Here is a 19,182-nt window from a genome sequence, read left to right as displayed (position 1 = left end):
CTCTTCCAACTCTATGATTCTATGATTCTATGATTCTATGAAAGGTTTTCCTCCCTCTTTCATGACACTAGGACTCAGGGAAATCCAAATTTAGTTGGATTTTGGGCGATTCAAAGCACAGGAAATAGTGATGGGCACCAACTCAGAGATTTCTTAAGGACTGACAAATCCATGGTTAAGGCTATCGGGGACCACGAGGTGCAAAAACCATTTATGTTCTACCTTCAGGGGTGAATGTAAGAGACTCAAGTTAGTCATGTTCATTAATGTCAGCGGGTCTACTCTTGAGTATAACCAACCTGGGATACAAACATTCTCTTTTAAAGACTACAGTGGTACCTTGGTTCCCAAATGACTTGGCTCCCGAACAAATCGATTCCCGAATGCCGCAAACCCAGAAGTGAGTGTTCTGGTTTGCGAATGTTTTTTCGGAACCCGAACATCCAACTTGGCTTCCGCGGCTTCTGATGACTGCAGGAAGCTCCTGCAGCCAATCGGAATCTGTGCCTTGGATCACAAACTGTTTTGGGAGTCAAATGGACTACCGGAACAGATTTTTTATTTTTATTTTATTTTTATTTTATTGATACCCAAAAAGGGAAAAAAACAAGACCAAATACAAACAAAACAATATTAATTACAAATCAATAAAGCAAAAAGCGGTCCTTGAACTATAGGCCCGACCTCCCGTCCATTCCTTGTTTCAATTATCTATTATTTGTTGCCAATACACATTTTTATCTTAACTAATTATTGATTTATCTTAGATTTCATATCTTTCTTAAATCTACTACTAAAGTTATTCAAATGCTGTGACAGAGTTTAAACTACTGTAATTGTTTTCAAACAAACTTTGAAGACTTCCCATTTTGAGATAAATTCCTGTTTTGGTTTGTTCTTTATTTTTTCTGGCAAACTATCTAGCCCTGCATAATCTGTAAGCTTTTGGATCCATTCATGGGTAGAGGGGATTTCATCACTCTTCCACTTTGTAGCAATATGAATTCTTGCTGCCACTGGGGCGTATAAAAATATACTCTTCATTTTTTGTGGGATATCCAAATCTGCAATCCCCAGGAGATAAGCTTCTGGTTTTCTCTTCAAGGAAATCTTTATTATTTTTTGTATTTCTAAGTGGATACTCTCCCAAAATGCCTGGATTTTTTTGCATAGCCACCACATGTGATAGAAAGTGCCTGATTAATCTCCACACCTCCAGCAATTAATTGGGACACTTTTGTATGGACTCCCAGAATGGATTAAGTTTGAGAGCCAAGGTGAAGGAATGGGTTTCCCAAACCCAGAACTGACTGTGCAGGCAGTTTGAAACGGGCACCAAATCCCTATTTTTCCTTAGCTAAAATCCATTAACTTGAGCTCTGAGTCAATGTATAAACAAAAACCCGGCTGTATAAACAAGTGCTCAGAGCCCTCTCCCTTATCAGTTTGTGATGGCAAGGATGGCCTTGGCTGTTCCAGTAGAGTAGTGATGACGCGTCTAGGTCTTATCTTACGTCCTGACCACACTCTGACACGCAGACCTAGTCCGGGAACAGCGCCAGAGTGTGTTCTTGGAGTTCGTGGCCTCTTGCTCCAAGATAAGAATATAGGAACAGGAATACCCTTTTATGGTCAGGAATACAGGAAGGAAAGCCCTTTTATGGTTAAGAGTGCCGGAGAAGGGACATCTGTGATGTCAACCTGCGTGTACAAGCTGACGTGGCTGGATTCCTGGGGGAGGGGGGAGAGGGTGCCTGGAGGATATATACACTGCATGAAATCTCTCATTTCTTTGGACTTGCTGTGGACTGACCACGCAAGTGCCTTTCTGCTGCTCCGGAGAGCAGAAATAAAGAACTCTTTCCCTGAACCAACCCTCGGTGTCATTTGACTTCCTGCCTCCTGTCCGGGAGCAACGCAGAGCCCACCAATCGGTAAAGCCTAATAAGGCTACAAAGGTACCACTGTACCTGTGATTTGGGCTTGTGTTCAATAATGCATTTCATTTTCTTTCTCTTAAAGAGAAAATGTTCTGCCCCCAAAGCACGCTGCATTTGGGCTGCTGTTCCCACCCAGACCAAGACGACTTGGTTACCTTGTGCCAAGTAGAGGATCGCCCGGGCGACTTTCAGCCTCTTCTCTCTGTTGACTACTTCCAGCCCATCTAGCAGCCGCATCACATAGGCCTTCTGCTGAGCCACGTCCAGCTCCAACCACTGCTTGTCCTTCACTGTCGGAAAGGAAGGACCCAAAAAAACAAAGTCTGAACATCACTGCAAAATGGCCCCCCTCTCTTTTCCCTAGCCCCTTTCCAGCAGTTCAACTAATCCCACTGGGGGTTCCTTGGTTGGCACTGAACCATGGCAGGGCCTTTTCAGCGGTGGCTCCTCGCTCGTGGCATGCCCTCCCTGACAAGGTGCGCCTGTCTCCATCGCTATAAACTTCCAGGAGAAATGAGAAAACATTCCTGTTTACCCCAGGCATTTGGTGGCTGAAAAATCCGGTTCCAGACATCTCGAAAACCACGGAATGCTTTTAATTGTGATTGCTCAACGAATATGGGATGTGAAACTGCAATGCCACGTGAGCGAGATGAATAAATGCCCAGCAATAAAAGATAATGGGAGAGGATTTACCCCAGCAAATTATTTGTCAAAATTACAAATATCCAAATACAGATGGTCATTTACCCTCGCTAGATTCAACGTGCTGCCATCTGCCTTATTGCAGGGCAGATTCGAGGGTAAACCATACGTGAAACGAGTCTGCCCCTGCGGCTTGATGGAGGTAGAAACTGTCTCTCAAGTCTTGTTACGCTCGGTATTTATCACCCCTGTTATACAAAAATCTCCAAAGGGGTTTGAACTTCAGTGTCTAAAACTCCTGGTTGAGGACAAGGATCTAGAGATCACGCTAAGGGTGGCCAAATTCTGTGCGACTGCCATAAAACTTAGGGAACAAGCTGTGCTACTAAAACGATTAAGGTTTTAAATGACAATTTTAGCTTATATTTCACTGATCAAGATTTTTAACTGCAGCTATATCAGAACTGTCTCTGTTATACCCAACTGCAATTCAATGTATTCCTCTTGTGTTTTACGATTTTCCCGATATTGTAAGTGAGCCGGAACTGGTCTGGGACCGTAATAATAAAATTCAAAGATACCTTGTGTTTGGAAATCCTCCTCAAAGCACTTCCGGTTGGCGGCAAACTCTGGCTCTTCTGTGTAGCTGTACAGTTCTGTCGGGGAAAGGGGAAAGAGGGGGAGACGAATTAGCACCTGCCAGAGCCACTGTCCCTGCCTGTTATGTACTGAAGTTCTCACCCTGGGCCAGCAGGGGGATACTGTAGATAGTTATGCAAATGAAGGATCGAAAGAGACGTTCAGTGATTGGATAGTTTTAGAAAGTTGTTACAGTTGCGTTGTACTGGAGCTCTATATAAGCAGGTTGACTGAACCCTTCAGTTCTGTTCTGTTCTGGCCTGTGAATAAACAAGAGCTGTTTGAAGAATCGCTGTGTTGTCTGATATGTTCACCCACAACTTAACACTGCCCATCCTAAGAGCAGGGCAAGCAAGGTAGCTCAGTGGGTAGAGCACGAGACTCTTCATCTCAGCGCCATGGGTTCGAGCCCCATGTTGGGCAAGAGATTCCTCCACTGCAGGGGGGTTGGGCTAGATGACCCTTCGGGTCCCTTCCACATCTACAATTCTAGGATTCATTTTAAATATATATATATAATAATTTTATTTATAGTTTCCATTTATATACATTTCAATAGTTTGACAATAGTTCTAACTCAATGTGCAGGAAATGATAAGAATAAATTTAACGAACCGCAGAAAGAGGAGGAAGGAAGGTTTGAAACAGGCATAGGCAAACTCGGCCCTCCAGATGTTTTTTTTCTTTTCCAAAATTTTATTGATTTTCCAAAATTTTAAACAAACAAACAAAAATCATAGCTGAACTTGATCCAATCTTAATAACATTGTTAAAAGACCTCCTCAAATTCCCTTGGCTGAATTTCATTATATATCATTGTAACAGTTTTCCAAAATAAAATATCATAAAATTTACTTAATCCTCTTAATGTCTTTGTCTCTTTTCATCTTAACTTTAAACATGTTATTCTATAACTTCACATATTTAAATCCTTAGCCTATCTAATTTTTTGCAAGTGATTCTGTTTAATTTATCTTAGCACATTTGAGTAAATAGTCTTTGAAATTCTTCCATTCTTCCTGGTGCTTCTCCTCCTTCTGGTCCGGCCCTCCAGATGTTTTGGGACTACAACTCCCATCATCCCTGACCACTGGCCCTGTTAGCTAGACATGATGGGAGTTGTAGTCCTAAAACATCCGGAGGGCCGAGTTTGCCTGTGCCTGGTTTGAAATGCGAGAACTACAATTCTACGATTCTAACCCATGGCTTTCCAGGTGATGCTTTTAGATCCATCCAAATCAGTGGACATCGCTGCCTCCTGTGGCAATGAGTTCCACAGATTAACTATGCACTACATGAAGAAGTATTTCCTCTTATCTGCCCTTTCTTTTGTCAGTTTTTTTTCCAGCCTTTGCTAGGGGAGTCGCTCCCTCTAGTTGACCCTTTTGGCTGCCCCATTCCAAGTCTGCGATATCCTTTCCAAGGTGAGGCGACCAGAACCCGCACACAATATCGCCCAATGGCATTATGGCATTGGCAGTTTAAATTTCGATTATTAGAAAGATGTTAAATTATTTTTGTATGCCACAACTGCTGCTCTTATTTTGTTAGCTAAAAAGTGGAAAGCACCAAGAATTACCAACGATAGAAGAATGGCAGATGGAGATGATGGATTTTTTGGAGCTAGCCGACCTAACCGGAAGAATCCGCGACCAGAAGGAGGAGGAGTATCGGGAAGAATGGAATAAATTTAATGATTATTTAGTTAAATTTGTTAAGTTAAACTAACTGGAAATAACCTGCAGATACTTAATGGGCTTAGAATTTTATTTATGTTAAGTGATGAATTAATATGTTTAATTCCATAAGGTGAAGATTTAAGGATGTTAATGTTTAAGTTAAATTTCATAAGAATTGGGATTTGGAAAACCGTTAAAAGGACATGCAATGAAATTCAACCAAAGGGAAGCGAGGAAGTCACTTAAGAAAGTTAGTAAGTGTAATTTTTCAATAAGGCTATGATTTATGTTTGTTTGTCTTGTGTGTTTGGTTATAATATTGTGAAAACTAATTAATTTTTTTTTGAAAAAATACATAAATTTCAATTATTTTCATTTGCTGCTTTGGAGAGAGGCCTTGGCACGTGTGTGCGCGCGCATGCATGTTCATGCGACTGCCAAGTCCTCTGCAAGAGGGACTTCCTATTTTTAGCTCAGGGGGCCTCTTGTCACTGCGGGGCTGGAATGCCTGTCGCCGGAGGGCAAATGGATTAGACAAATTCATTGGGGAGAAGGAAGGCTATCGATGGCTCCTAGCCTCAGTGGCTATGTTCTGCCTTCCACAGTTGAAGGCAGCAACGGTTTTGAACCCCCGTTGCTGGGAACCTCAGAAGGGGAGAGTTGGTCTTGCGTTCGAATCCTGATGGCGGGTTTCCTATAGGCGAGTGTTCAGCCACTGTGGGAGCAGGGATGCTGGACTAGTTGGGCCATATAAAATATATTGTTTAGTCGTGTCTGACTCTTTGTGACCCCCTGAACCAGAGCACGCCAGGCCCTCCTGTCTTCCACTGCCTCCCGCAGTTTGGTCAAACTCATGTTCGTAGCTTCGAGAACACTGTCCCACCATCTCGTCCTCTGTCGTCCCCTTCTCCTTGCGCCCTCCATCTTTCCCAGCACCAGGGTCTTTTCCAGGGAGTCTTCTCTTCTCATGAGGTGGCGAAAGTACTGGAGCCTCAGCTTCAGGATCTGTCCTTCCAGTGAGCACTCAGGGCTGATTTCCTTCAGAATGGATCGGTTTGATCTTCCTGCAGTCCATGGGACTCTCAAGAGTCTCCTCCAGCACCAGAATTCAAAAGCATCAATTCTTCAGCAATTATGGTCCAGCTCTCACTTCCATACATCACTACTGAGAAAACCATAGCTTTAACTATACGGACCTTTGTTGGCAAGGTGATGTCTCTGCTTTTTAAGATGCTGTCTAGGTTTGTCATTGCTTTTCTCCGAAGAAGCAGGCATCTTTTAATTTCATGGCTGCTGTCACCATCTGCAGTGATCATGAAGCCCAAGGAAGTAAAATCTCTCACTGCCTCCATTTCTTCCCCTTCTACTTGCCAGGAGGTGATGGGCCCAGTGGCCATGATCTTCATTTTTTTGATGTTGAGCTTCAGACCATATTTTGCGCTCTCCTCTTTCACCCTCATTAAAAGGTTCTTTAATTCCTCCTTGCTTTCTGCCATCAAGGTTGTGTCATCTGCATATCTGAGGTTGTTTATATATATATATATATATATATATATATATATATATATATATGCAGGTTTTGGTGTCCTCGGGTGTCTTCCCGTGTAAAAGACACCCGAGGACACCAAAACCTGCATTCCTGTACCCGTGAAAATCTACGAAAGCAAATATATATATATATATATATATATATATATATATATATATATAACCAAATCAGTAATTTCTGATATAACTGTAAAAACTACTCTGACAATTTATTATTCCCCCAAAATGGTTGTAAATATTAAGATTATATCAGCAAGAACGAGCCTTTCTGTAAAAAAAAAAAAAATGATTTAAATCAAGTCTTACCGACCAGTGATTTAAATCGATTTGATTTAACCCTGGAAGGGATACCATCTAGCACAACCCCGCACAATGCAGGAATCTTTTTTCCGAAGTGTGACTCGAACTCACAACCCTGGGATTCAGAGTCTCATGCTCTACCAACTGAGCTCCTCTGACTCCCAAGCCAAAAAAGCCAACTCAATGTGAGATGCTCCCAACATGGAGAAAAAGCTCCCATGTCAGCAATTCCTGCTCATCCTTAGCAGGGCGGAAAATGCGCAAGATGCAGAAAGCCCACGAAGGGACACAGCCGGGCGAGGAAACAAGCACACAAACTGTGCTCTCTCTGATCCACTGTAAAAAGTGAAGGTAAAGGGACCCCTGACCATTAGTTCCAGTCATTACCGACTCTGGAGTTGCGGCGCTCATCTTGCTTTATTGGCCGAGGGAGCCGGCGTACAACTTCCAGGTCGTGTGGCCAGCAGGACTAAGCCGCTTCTGGCGAACCAGAGCAGCGCACGGAAATGCCATTTACCTTCCCACCAGAGTGGTACTTATTTATCTACTTGCACTTTGACATGCTTTCGAACTGCTAGGTTAGCAGGAACAGGGACCGAACAACGGGAGCTCACCCCATCGCGGGGATTCGAACCGCTGACCTTCTGATCAGCAAGTCCTAGGCTCAGTGGTTTAGACCACACTATGCTTTAAAATGCTAACATCAGCAAAAGTAACATGCAAAGGTCCGTTGTATATGGGCAAATTGCCTTGCAAAACTGTGTTGACTGGTTGATAGTAAAGGTAAAGGGACCCCTGACCATTAGGTCCAGTCGCGTACGACTCTGGGGTTGCGGCGCTCATCTCGCTTTACTGGCCGAGGGAGCCGGCGTACAGCTTCTGGGTCATGTGGCCAGCATGACTAAGCCGCTTCTGGCGAACCAGAGCAGCACACGGAAACGCCGTTTACCTTCCCGCCAGAGTGGTACCTATTTATCTACTTGCACTTTGATGCGCTTTTGAACTGCTAGGTTGGCAGGACCGATCAATGGGAGCTCACCCCGTTGCGGGGATTCGAACCGCTAACCTGCAAGTCCTAGGCTCTGTGGTTTAACCCACAGCGCCACCCGCATATGCTGACACCCACCCTCTGTCTCCCACTTCCTGGGTGGCATCGCACCAACGTTGCCCAGAGTCTTTCCTTGCCAGCGTGACTGGCACACACTCGGGCCACCGCGATCCTTGGAGATGAGGAGTTCTCTATAAATACAGCGTGATGTTATTACACATCCTCTTACTGACAGATGTCTATTTTAAAAAAGCAGTTGGGAAAAGAGAGAGAGACACACACACACACAGAGAGAGAGAGAGAGGGGGGGGGAGGGAGAGAGGGGGGGTTTGCAACTGGTAGTTTTCTGGACACTGCAACTGAAATAAAGAAGGAATTTAAATTATTTGCAAAACAACAACAACAACGGGGAGGAGAACTGTATAATGCACTGCAGCAAAGAATTCCAGAGTGTTTGATCATTCAGTTGAATACTTGCAAAACTAACAGGGAGAATAAGAGGAATAAGAGGAAATACTATTCAAAAATTTAATGAAGAATTGTTAACTTTCGAACAATATATTAAAAATTATACGGATAATGCAAGTCTCCTGGCAGATATGGATTAAATCTTGAAAACTGAGGGAAGGCATAGTAAAATCTGATTAGTTAAATGTAAGGAAAAGTAGAATAACTAATAGGAAATACGTACAGTACAGTTGGCAATAAAGTATAAAGAGAATTGGAAGTCTAATATTTGTGGTGTACACGTAGGTAGGATGTGTAGGTATGCTGGGTATGTATATAATGTATTGTAATGTATTTAATGTAATGTATTTGTTAAGTTCTATGTAAAATGATGTATAATAAAGATTATTTTTTTAAAAAAAGAATTCTGGAGTGTACCTTTCGGAACTAAGAGTGAAATACTACTGGAGCTAAATATATTGCTTAACCGAGGGTCTTGGTAATAATAAAATAATGATAGTATTCTCGAAGCACCAATTTATTTATTAAATATACCATTATGGTATATTTGGTATATATGGTATATGCCTTTTATACAAAATAACAAGGCAGCTTAAAGGATAAAATCAACGTAATAAACCAGTAAAATAGCAAAAATGCATTGAAAACAGCCACCCTACACACATGCAGATATCAGAGATTTTAAAATGTCTAATAAGAGACAGTGCCAGAAATGCTTTGATGGTATCTAATGTGTCTATTCTCTATAGAAGATTTCGGGGAGGGAGGGAGTTATTGGGCCGTTCTTGTTTTTGTTATGCATTTTGTGTTTTTATATTGTGATTTTATGTTGTGAACTGCCCTGGGACATGCAGGTATAGGGTGATATATAAATTCAGTACTTTTCTTTTTCTTAAAAAAAAAATGTTTCGGGATACTCTCATTTTCCTACGGAAATTGAAATACTTCCCTTCAATGAGGCCAAATGGGGTATGCGTAGCCCCAGAAAAAAGCACTGTATAAATTTAACAACAACTTCCAGGTTTCCCCTTCAGCGCAATAGAGAAAAAGCACGGTGAACATTTAAAAACACTATAAAAATAAAACAACAGAAACAGCAATTTGGATAATCTCTTCCAAGGGTTTAACGATAATCTAGCTCACGTTATGCATGGAAACGGAAGGGTGTTGGGGGATGAGTGTTCAGACCCCTGGGCTCTCACTTGTGGGGTGCCTCAGGGTTCCGTCCTCTCCCCCATGCTTTTCAACATCTACATGCAGCCACTGGGAGAGATCATCGGGGGTTTAGGTTGGGTGTCCATCAATGTGCGGATGATACCCAGCTCTACCTCTCTTTTAAATCAGAACCAGTGAAGGCAGTGAAGGTCCTGTGTGAGTGTCTGGAGGCGGTTGGAGGATGGATGGCGGCTAACAGATTGAGGTTGAATCCTAACAAGACAGTAGTACTGTTTTTGGGGGACAGGAGGCGGGCAGGTGTGGAGGATTCCCTGGTCCTGAATGGGGTAACTGTGCCCCTGAAGGACCAGGTGCGCAGCCTGGGAGTCATTCTGGACTCACAGCTGTCCATGGAGGCGCAGGTCTATTCTGTGTCCAGGGCAGCTGTTTATCTGGTACGCAGGATGAGACCCTCCCTGCCCGCGGACACTGTCGCCAGAATGGTGCATGCTCTGGTTGTTGGTTTCTGCTTCCTTCACTGTGCAGCGAAGTGCTTGTCACGAGACAGGTGTTTACATTCCACAGTCAGTACTGTTGGGTTTTCCCACGGGAAAGGAGACTGGATGTGACGTACACTGGTTTCCTGTTTTTCTTAGTTCTCTCTGTGTTTCCGAAGAGAGAGGATGCTTCTCTGCTCTCACAGAGGCAAGATGCATGTATGTAATCTCTCAGCTTTGAAGTGTAAATAAAGTAATGTAAAGTATGTGGCACGTACCGCTCATCCTTCCACTGTGCACAGCAGCCTGCAAAAACAACACTGGTTATCTCTCGCTTGGACTACTGCAATGCGCTCTACGTGGGGCTACCTTTGAAGGTGACCTGGAAACTACAACTAATCCAGAACGCGGCAGCTAGACTGGTGACTGGGAGCGGCCGCCGGGACCACATAACACTGGTCTTGAAATATCTACATTGGCTCCCAGTACATTTCCAAGCACAATTCAAAGTGTTGGTGCTGACCTTGAAAGCCCTAAACGGCCTTGGTCCTGTATCCCTGAAGGAGCGTCTCCACCCCCATCGTTCTACCCGGACACTGAGGTCCAGCTCCGAGGGCCTTCTGGCAGTTCCCTCCCTGCGAGAAGGAACACAGAGAACCAGGCAGAGGGCCTTCTCGGTAGTGGCGCCCACCCTGTGGAACGCCCTCCCACCAGATGATAAACAACCACCTGACATTTAGAAGACATCTGAAGGCAGCCCTGTTCAGATAAGTTTTTAATGTGTGACATTTTAATGTATTTTTAATCTTTGTTGGAAACTGCCCAGAGTGGCTGGGGAGACCCAGGCAGATGTGCAGGGTATAATAATAAATTGTTGTTGTTGTTGTTGTTGTTGTTTCCAAGGGGTTTGCCCAGCATCAAAGATACCGCAACTTACTGCACTAAAGGGTGATGATCCTCAGGGTTTCTGTTACAATTCTGTGATTCTATGAAAATGGCAAGCCTTGGCGGGGGAGATTCCCACAGATGTGGCACCACATCCCAAATCTCCCTTCTCCCAGGCATCACTCCCCTAAATTCAACCATGGGACCAGAGCCGGATTTAGGGTTGATGAGGCCCTAAGGCAGGCTTAGGCAACCTTGGCCATCCAGACGTTCTGGGACTACAATTCCCATCATCCCTGACCACCGGTCCTGTTAGCTAGGGATGATGGGAGTTGTAGTCCCAAAACATCTGGAGGGCCGAGTTTGCCTATGCCTGCCCTAAGCTCCTGAAGGTAATGGGGCCCTTTCTATGTCCAGCTGTCCTTTGTCAACAATAAATTGCCACTGTTTTTTGTGTTGAATATGTGCAATGTGGTATTTTATGGACCTCATAGGTATCTTGAGAAGAGAAGACTCCCTGGAAAAGACCCTGGTGTTGGGAAAGATGGAGGGCACAAGGAGAAGGGGACGACAGAGGACAAGATGGTTGGACAGTGTTCTCGAAGCTACCAGCATGAGTTTGACCAAACTGCGGTAGGCAGTGGAAGACAGGAGTGCCTGGCGTGTTCTGGTCCAGGGGGTCACGAAGAGTCGGACACAACTAAACAACTAAACAACAACAGAAGTATATGTATTAGGACAATCCTTGCCGACAAAGGTCCGTCTAGTTAAAGCGCTGGTTTTCCCAGCAGTTATGTATGGAAATGAGAGCTGGACCATAAAGAATACTGATCGTCGGAGAATGGATGCTTTTGAATTCTGGTGCTCTCCATTCTGAAGGAAATCAGCCCTGAGTGCTCACTGGAAGGACAGATCCTGAAGCTGAGGCTCCAATACTTTGGCCACCTCATGAGAAGAGAAGACTCCCTGAAAAAGACCCTGATACTGGGAAAGATGGAGGGCAGAAGGAGAAGGGGACCACAGAGGACAAGATGGTGGGACAGTGTTCTCTAAGCTACGAACATGAGTTTGACCAAACTGCGGGAGGCAGTGGAAGACAGGAGTGCCTGGCGTGCTCTGGTCCAGGGGGTCACAAAGAGGCGGACACGACTAATAAACTAAACAACAATAAGTATCTCAAGCCATTTGCACATGTTGTCATGCAACCATTCATGCAGAATGTAGGCACCCTATATATAGAAAGGAGCAAACCAGTGATATTTTAGGGAGCAGGTGAGCAGGTGGGGCCCATGACTTACATCCTAGGAGCCTACACAACACAAAACACGCTTGCTGTATGTAGGTTTTATTTTATTTGTTTTTTTATCTGATATTTCGGAAATGTACGTCCAAGTTTTTTTCCTTTAAATTTTTTGGGGGCCCCCAAGAGAGTGGGGCCCTAAGCTATAGCTTGTTTAGCTTATACACAAATCTGGCACTGCGTGGGACTCAGGCTAGCCTGGTGCTTTTATAAGGCAAGGTGGGAAAGCTCTCTGCCCCAAGGAGCTTACAGCCTAGAAATCTATGTGAGGGGAGAAAGCAGATGAAAGGAGGCAGCAGTGTGTGTGTGCAGGGGGGAATTTCTGCATTTATTCAGCTGGTGAATTTAAGCTTAATTACTTCTTGGGCAGCTCTTATGCAGCAGGGTCTCTCTCCTCGCTGCAAATCCTAACATGTACACATTTAAGAAAGATAAGAAGTGATGGATTTGTTTCTTCTGCTAGCTGCCGACACAGCGGGGTGGGCAGTGAGCTGACGGAAGACATCCAAATCCCAAATCGCGAGCTTTCAATATCCTGGAAAGCGACTTCGTCAAATAAACTAATACAGCGTGTTACAACGAAGGGCGTTTGTTTTTTGGGAGGAAATTCTGCCCCACGGAAGGGAACAGCTGACCTACATAGGCAGAGAGAAGCAGGGCAGTTTCGTGCAGATACATGGGGGGTTTTCTGTTTTACAGCATGAAGCGCTCCTCTCTCTTTTTCCCCCCATCTGCATTTTCATCAACAGTTTGGAACCCCAAATGCAATGTCATCATTTTTTTGCAGAATATTCCCCACGACCTGGGCTGCTAAAAACCATTTCTGTTTGGACAAGCCGACCCAGATGCTTAGAAATTTGATCTCATTTTAACCAGCTTCCGTATTTTAACCTTTGTAGGCCTGTCTGTGGATTGTTCTTACGTTTTATTGTTTTATCTTTTTGGAGACTGCTTTGAGGTCTTTGTTCTTGTTTTTTAAAAAAGGGTCAAGTGCATATACATATTATGAAATAAATAACTAGATAAATGTGGGTGGAGCGACGAATGTGAATTTTACTTTTGTTCGGAAGGCCAGTTTCTGCACCTGGATGGGCGGGCAGACAGACAGACAGACGGACAGACTCTCCCGCTCTGTCCTCCGTCCGCTGCAATCCGCATTGTTTGATTGTTCCTGTTGCTGAGGGTTTGTCAGGGCCTTTGGCTAGAACAATAAACTGATATCGACTGATCGTAACCTCCATCAACAGGGGAGGCGAGGGGTGTGGCCTGGGAGAAAGGGGTGTGGTCCAGAGGGGTGTGGCCTAGGGGAAGGGGTGTGGCCAGGGGAAGGCGTGCTCCAGAGAGGGTGTGGCCTGAAGAGGGGTGTGGTCAAGAGGGTGTTGCCTAGGGGAAGGGGTGTGGCCTAGGGGAAGGGGTGCTTCAGAGAAGGCGTGGCCTGAAGAGGGGTGTGGCCCAGAGGGGTGTGGCCTAGGGGAAGGGGTGTGACCAGGGGAAGGGGTGCTTCAGACAAGGCATGGCCTGAAGAGGGGTGTGGTCCAGAGGGTGTGGCCTAGGGGAAGGGGTGTGGCCAGGGGAAGGGGTGCTTCAGAGAAGGCGTGGCCTGAAGAGGGGTGTGGTCCAGAGGGTTTGGCCTAGGGGAAGGGGTGTGGCCAGGGGAAGGGGTGCTTCAGAGAAGGCGTGGCCTGAAGAGGGGTGTGGTCCAGAGGGTGTGGCCTAGGGGAAGGGGTGTGGCCAGGGGAAGGGGTGCTTCAGAGAAGGCGTGGCCTGAAGAGGGGTGTGGTCCAGAGGGTGTGGCCTAGGGGAAGGGGTGCTTCAGAGAAGGCGTGGCCTGAAGAGGGGTGTGGTCCAGGGGTTTTGTGACTTAAGGGGAAGGGCTGTGGTCCAGATGGGGTGTGGCCCCAGGAAAAGGGTGTGGATGAGGCAGACTCATGGAGGTGGAGAAGGCTCTTGGCGACCAGCCACAATGGCTAACCAGGGCGGAGGCGAGTGTTGCCCTGGTGCTCGAATCCCGCCTGTAGGCTCCCCACTGAGGCATCTGTTTGGCCACTGTGAGAAGAGGATCCTGGATTGGACAGGCTATGGGCCTGATCCAGCTGGAGGCTCTCCTTATGCTCTTCTGAGCTTCCCTTCCTTGCCGGAAAAGGAGCTCAGCGCGCCATCATCCCCGCATGTACTATTTTACCTGACAGTTCGGCAGCATAGATGTCGGAGTCCCCGTACTCAAACTCCAGGTTGGGGCAGTCCACCGAACCCTGAAATAGAAGACCCAAGTTAGCTGAGGCTGGCATAGCAGATGGCAGGACACACATACGCTGAGGTGATGGGTTCCGATCCAACCACAGCTCCTCCATAGCTGTGGAATGGCTCTCCCTGTGACTTGACTTCCCTGCTCTGTGAAATGGGCACTGCAGAAAAGTCCAGCGATCAGAATCGAGCAATCAAGAGATCAGTCAACTCTCTAGTACTGGGATAGTGACCCAACCACCACAAAGACCCTGTTGCTCATTGCTAGGTCCTTTGTGGGACTCTGCCTCAAACCCCTCAGCCCCCCCATCTCCTTTTCTGCCCCCTTGCAGCACATGGCCACCTCCATCCCTGTTACAAAAAAATACTGTCCCCTAGCAAAAACCAGCACCCATTTCCCCCTCATTGCAACAGCATGGATCAAGTTTGAAGCCTTCCATGACATCAGAGCAGCTCAGCCAATGGTTGGCGGAGGCTGAGAATCGCCCAACACCCTCAAAAAAGCAGTTTTCAACCACAAGATTCAGTCCCTACAGAGCAGTAGCCTTGGGTACAATAGTCCTAACACCACGGGGGGTGGGAACACTTTTTCACCCCAAAGGCCGCATTCATTTATGGAGAAACATCTGAGGGGTCTTATCTTTGTGCAGTAGACTAGTTTCTGCACAACCAGTCCTCCCTCTTCTCCTTCTGGAGGACCAAGGGAGTTCAGAGACCTCGGTCCTGTCCGATTTGCATTCGACCAAGCGCCTCTTCCAGTTGAGTCCTCCGACGTGATTAACGACCAGAGCTTTTGATGAGGCTCCAAGCACGTTCCCCCATTACGCAGAGTATCCAACACGCAGGGAAGGAGCCGAGATAGTATGAGCTACATTGCAAAGAGCGTTTGATTTCTAACTACGCAGACAGAAAAGAAATATACATGCTCTCTCTGTGAAAGCAGAGAGCAACTGAAAAACAAAGGAACAGGGAACCAGTAACATCACATCCGTCTCCTGTCTTCCGTGAGAATTCCAACAGCCTGGAATCTCTGGAATGCAAAACAGAGTCTTGTGACTCCAAGCACTGCACAGTGGCAACACACAGAAACCAACAGGTCCAGTAACCCTGAAGGAGCGTCTCCACCCCCATCGTCCAGCCCGGACACTGAGGTCCAGATCTGAAGGCTTTCTGGTGGTTCCCTCATTGCAAGAAGTGAGGTTACAGGGAACCAGGCAGAGGGCCTTCTCGGTGGTGGCACCCACCCTGTGGAACGCCCTCTGATCAGGTGTCAAGGAAATAAGCAGCTTCTTATTTTTAAAAGACATCTGAAGGCAACCCTGTTTGGGGAAGTTTTTAATATTTAGTGCAGATGGGTAGGGTATAAATTATTTATTATTATTATTATTATTATTATTATTATTATTATTATTATTATTTTCAGCAAAGTCGAGCCAGTGAAGATCGTGGCTTGGGAGAGCAGGATGGGAGGGACGTCGATCTTTCCTGACTTCTGCTAGACATGTCCCAAAGGGATCGTGTTGTCAGGATCTTTGTGGGTTGGAACTGAGTTTAGGCTGGAGCAAATTTCTAACTCCATTCATAGCACCCATTAGCCTTTAAATGATGGCCGCTGGTTAAGCTATGACCTACATGGGACAGCGTCCCCTTAGGCTACTGTCAGGGCCCTTTCCCCCATAGAATATTACTGGGGCACAAACAATTCTTGGAATAGGGGAGAGGAGAAGGAGTGCCACTCACTGAAGGGCTTTCAACCATTAGCTATTGACTTCCATCCTTTAAAAAAACAAACAACAACGGTTTATTTCTACTGCACCTCCGAGGTCTGCTCAAGCCTTGTCTGTATCCCCTCACCATTTGCAGGGAAGCTGCTATCCTCATTTTGGAAGCCAAACAGTAAAGAGAGCAATTGGCCCGAAGCCACTCAGGGATGCGGAACTCGAACTCGCAGCTCTGGAATAACAGTGACAGAAGGTGCCGGTTCAAAGGGTCAAATTGTGATTACTGACCGCCGGGTCTTTATTCTCACATTCCCGAATTTTAGAAGCCGGTCGCTGATTCTGATCACAGGCAAGTACCAAATCTTGGGTTGCAGGTCTCTAGTCCTTAATGAGTGATATAGGCATAGCTGTCAACTTACAGATTTGAAAATAAGGGAGCAGCAGCCTCGGAAATAAGGGATCAGCAGCCAAAATAAGGGATTTTCAGAGCACAGGTATGTTCGACTTCTGAGCCCCTCCGAGCCAAAGGCAGAAAGCCCAGCCAGCAGCCAAACAAAGCCTCAAGCGGTGGTTCCCACAGCGCAGCAACCCGGCAAAGGGGATGCAGCAAGGGAAACCACCGTCCCCTCTCCGCTGGGAAGCGCTGAGCAAAGGCGAGTCCCCAGGCAACGCGGCCGATTTGATTGGCACAAGGCATGCAAGCTCCACCCCCCAGTCGTTCTCAGACTCCTTATTGGGTGAGCAATGCAGCCAAGCAACCCAGTTGGAGCCTCCCTCCTCCCTGGCCGGCAGGGAGGGAGGGAGGGAGGGAGAGGAGCTGCTTCCTCTGAAAACCGGGAAATTTAAGGGACATCATCAATAAGGGGCAGCAGCGGGACACGGCGCTGGGATAAGGGACTGTCCCGCCAAATAAGGGACGGTTGACAGCTATGGATATATGCAGCCTCGCTCTGTTTTATGGCCAGGGGCCGGATTCTGTATCCCCTCCTGCTTTTCTCTCAGACCCAGATTAATTGAAGGACAAGCCTGCTGTCCGTTCTCTCTTTCGGAGATAAAACACACAACCTGAAAATAATTGGAAGGGAGCAGACACGCGTTGCCTGAATTCTGTGAGATTACGCAGACGTCAAGGGATTCAAACTGGTTAATATAATCCTGGAGGTGCGGAGAGCAAGGAAGCATCTTCGAAAGGAAGGCCATCAGAATAAATCACACCAAGTAGCTCTTACTGAATTCTACTGAAGAAAGCCTCGCCGCCTGGGTGCATAAAAATGCCTCAGATACGAAAGCGTTATAAAACTGCATTTCTTTCCTTCTTTTTAAAATTTTAACACTACAGCACGGAAAGTCGTCAGAAGGATGCGGTGCCACAACTGAAGAAGGATACTGACAAGCTGGAAGACACGCAAGGGAGAAAAAATAAATTGTTATTTAGGGGAATTGAATTATATTCCGGAAACGTGGGAGATTACAAGGGGTAAAAAAAATAAAATGGATGTACCGTGCTATATTAGAAGCAAAAAAACTTGTTTTGATGAATTGGAAGAGCCGCGAAAAGATTCCATTGAGCACATGGATTGATAATATGGACAGATTAGCTACACATGAACAAATTGCATGTCGATGCAAATTAAGAATGGATAAATATGAAGAACTCTGGAAGGAATACTTAAGCGATAAGGTGGATAGTGGTGGGAAGTTGGGGGGGGAATATTGTTAAAAAGGTGTAGTCGTAGGTATATCAGTGTATTCAAATCTGAATTGTCAAATTATGTTATTAGTGTTATTATGGTTTTTGTTGTGTGTGTCTTTTGCGGTTGTTGTTTGTATTGAAAAAATGATTAAATAAATTAAAAAAATTATAATCAGGGGTCTGGAAACCAAGCCTGATGAGGAACGGTTGAATGAGCTGGGTATATTTAGCCTGGAAAAGAGGAGACTGAGAGGAGATAGGATAGCCACCTTCCAATATCTCCAGGGCTGTTATATGAAAGAGGGAGAGAGCTTTTTCTCCCGTTCCAGAGTGGAGGACCAGAACTGATGGATTCAAGTTGCAATGAAGGAGATTCCGGACTCAGCAGTAAGAACTCTCAGAAAGTGTTGGACTCTCCTTCCTCAGAGGTTTTTAAGCAGAGGTCGGATGGCCTACTGTCATGGATGATTTAACTGAGATTCCTGCATTCCAGGGGGTTGGACTAGATGACCACAGGGTCCCTTCCAACTCTACAATTCTGCGATTCTACAGAGAAATAGGAAATACAATTCTACGTATGTATATTAAACTAGCACATAATTTAGAAGAGCCATATTTCTTTCTAGGGTGCAGATTAGATAGATAGATGATAGATAGATGATAGATAGATAGATAGATAGATAGATAGATAGATAGATATAAAAAGATGGATAGATAGATACATAGATAGATAGATAGATGATAGATAGATAGATAGATAGATAGATATAGATAGATATAGATAGATATAGATAGATGGATGGATGGATGGATAGATAGATAGATAGATAGATAGATAGATAGATAGATAGATTAGAATAGATAGATAGATAGATAGATAGATAGATAGATAGATAGATAGATGGATAGATATAGATAGATAGATAGATAGATAGATAGATAGATAGATAGATGGATGGATGGATAGTTAGATATTTCCCCATTCTTTATGATCACACTTTCATCCAGGGATGTCGAATAACTTACCAAAAAAATAATAATCATTCAGTCGAAAATCTAACAATAACATGCATCAAACTCATCCTCCTATTAGTTATACATAACGGTATATACTTTTGTCCCTACTCATTTCTTCTAATTCCCCCCCCTTCCTCCCTCCCCCCAAAAACTTGTTCTCTCTTCAGATCTTTAACCATGTGCACAGATTATTCATTCTAATTTGGATGCTTGGGACGGCTTTTCCTCTAGGGTGCAGATAAGGAGTTGTGCAGGTTCGGTGTTTGAAACGTAAGCTATAAAGTCCCGCCAGGCTGCATCAAATTGCTTTGCTGGTTCTGTGCCTTTCATCGCACAAATCTTAGCAGTTATCTTTTTGGTAACTGATAATAATAATTTTATTATTTATACCCCGCCCATCTGG

General features: G+C 45.2%; 1 protein-coding gene across 1 annotated transcript in view; it reads right to left on the bottom strand.

The window, feature by feature from the left end:
* Positions 1-19,182, bottom strand: part of STRIP2 (striatin interacting protein 2) — a 69,479-nt gene that overhangs the window by 39,536 nt on the left and 10,761 nt on the right. The window contains exons 2-4 of the mRNA XM_081879739.1: positions 14,287-14,356; positions 3,167-3,241; positions 2,096-2,230 (exon numbers count right to left, since the gene is read on the bottom strand). Coding sequence (XP_081735865.1) covers positions 2,096-2,230; positions 3,167-3,241; positions 14,287-14,356 — 280 coding nt within the window. The remainder of the gene's footprint in view (positions 1-2,095; positions 2,231-3,166; positions 3,242-14,286; positions 14,357-19,182) is intronic.

The sequence above is a fragment of the Podarcis erhardii genome, assembly GCF_964252035.2.
Source record: "Podarcis erhardii genome assembly, chromosome: 10".
In the NCBI taxonomy this organism is placed as follows: domain Eukaryota; kingdom Metazoa; phylum Chordata; class Lepidosauria; order Squamata; family Lacertidae; genus Podarcis; species Podarcis erhardii.
The sequence above is the reverse complement of the archived record's forward strand: the minus strand, read 5'-3'. Positions and strand labels throughout refer to the sequence as shown.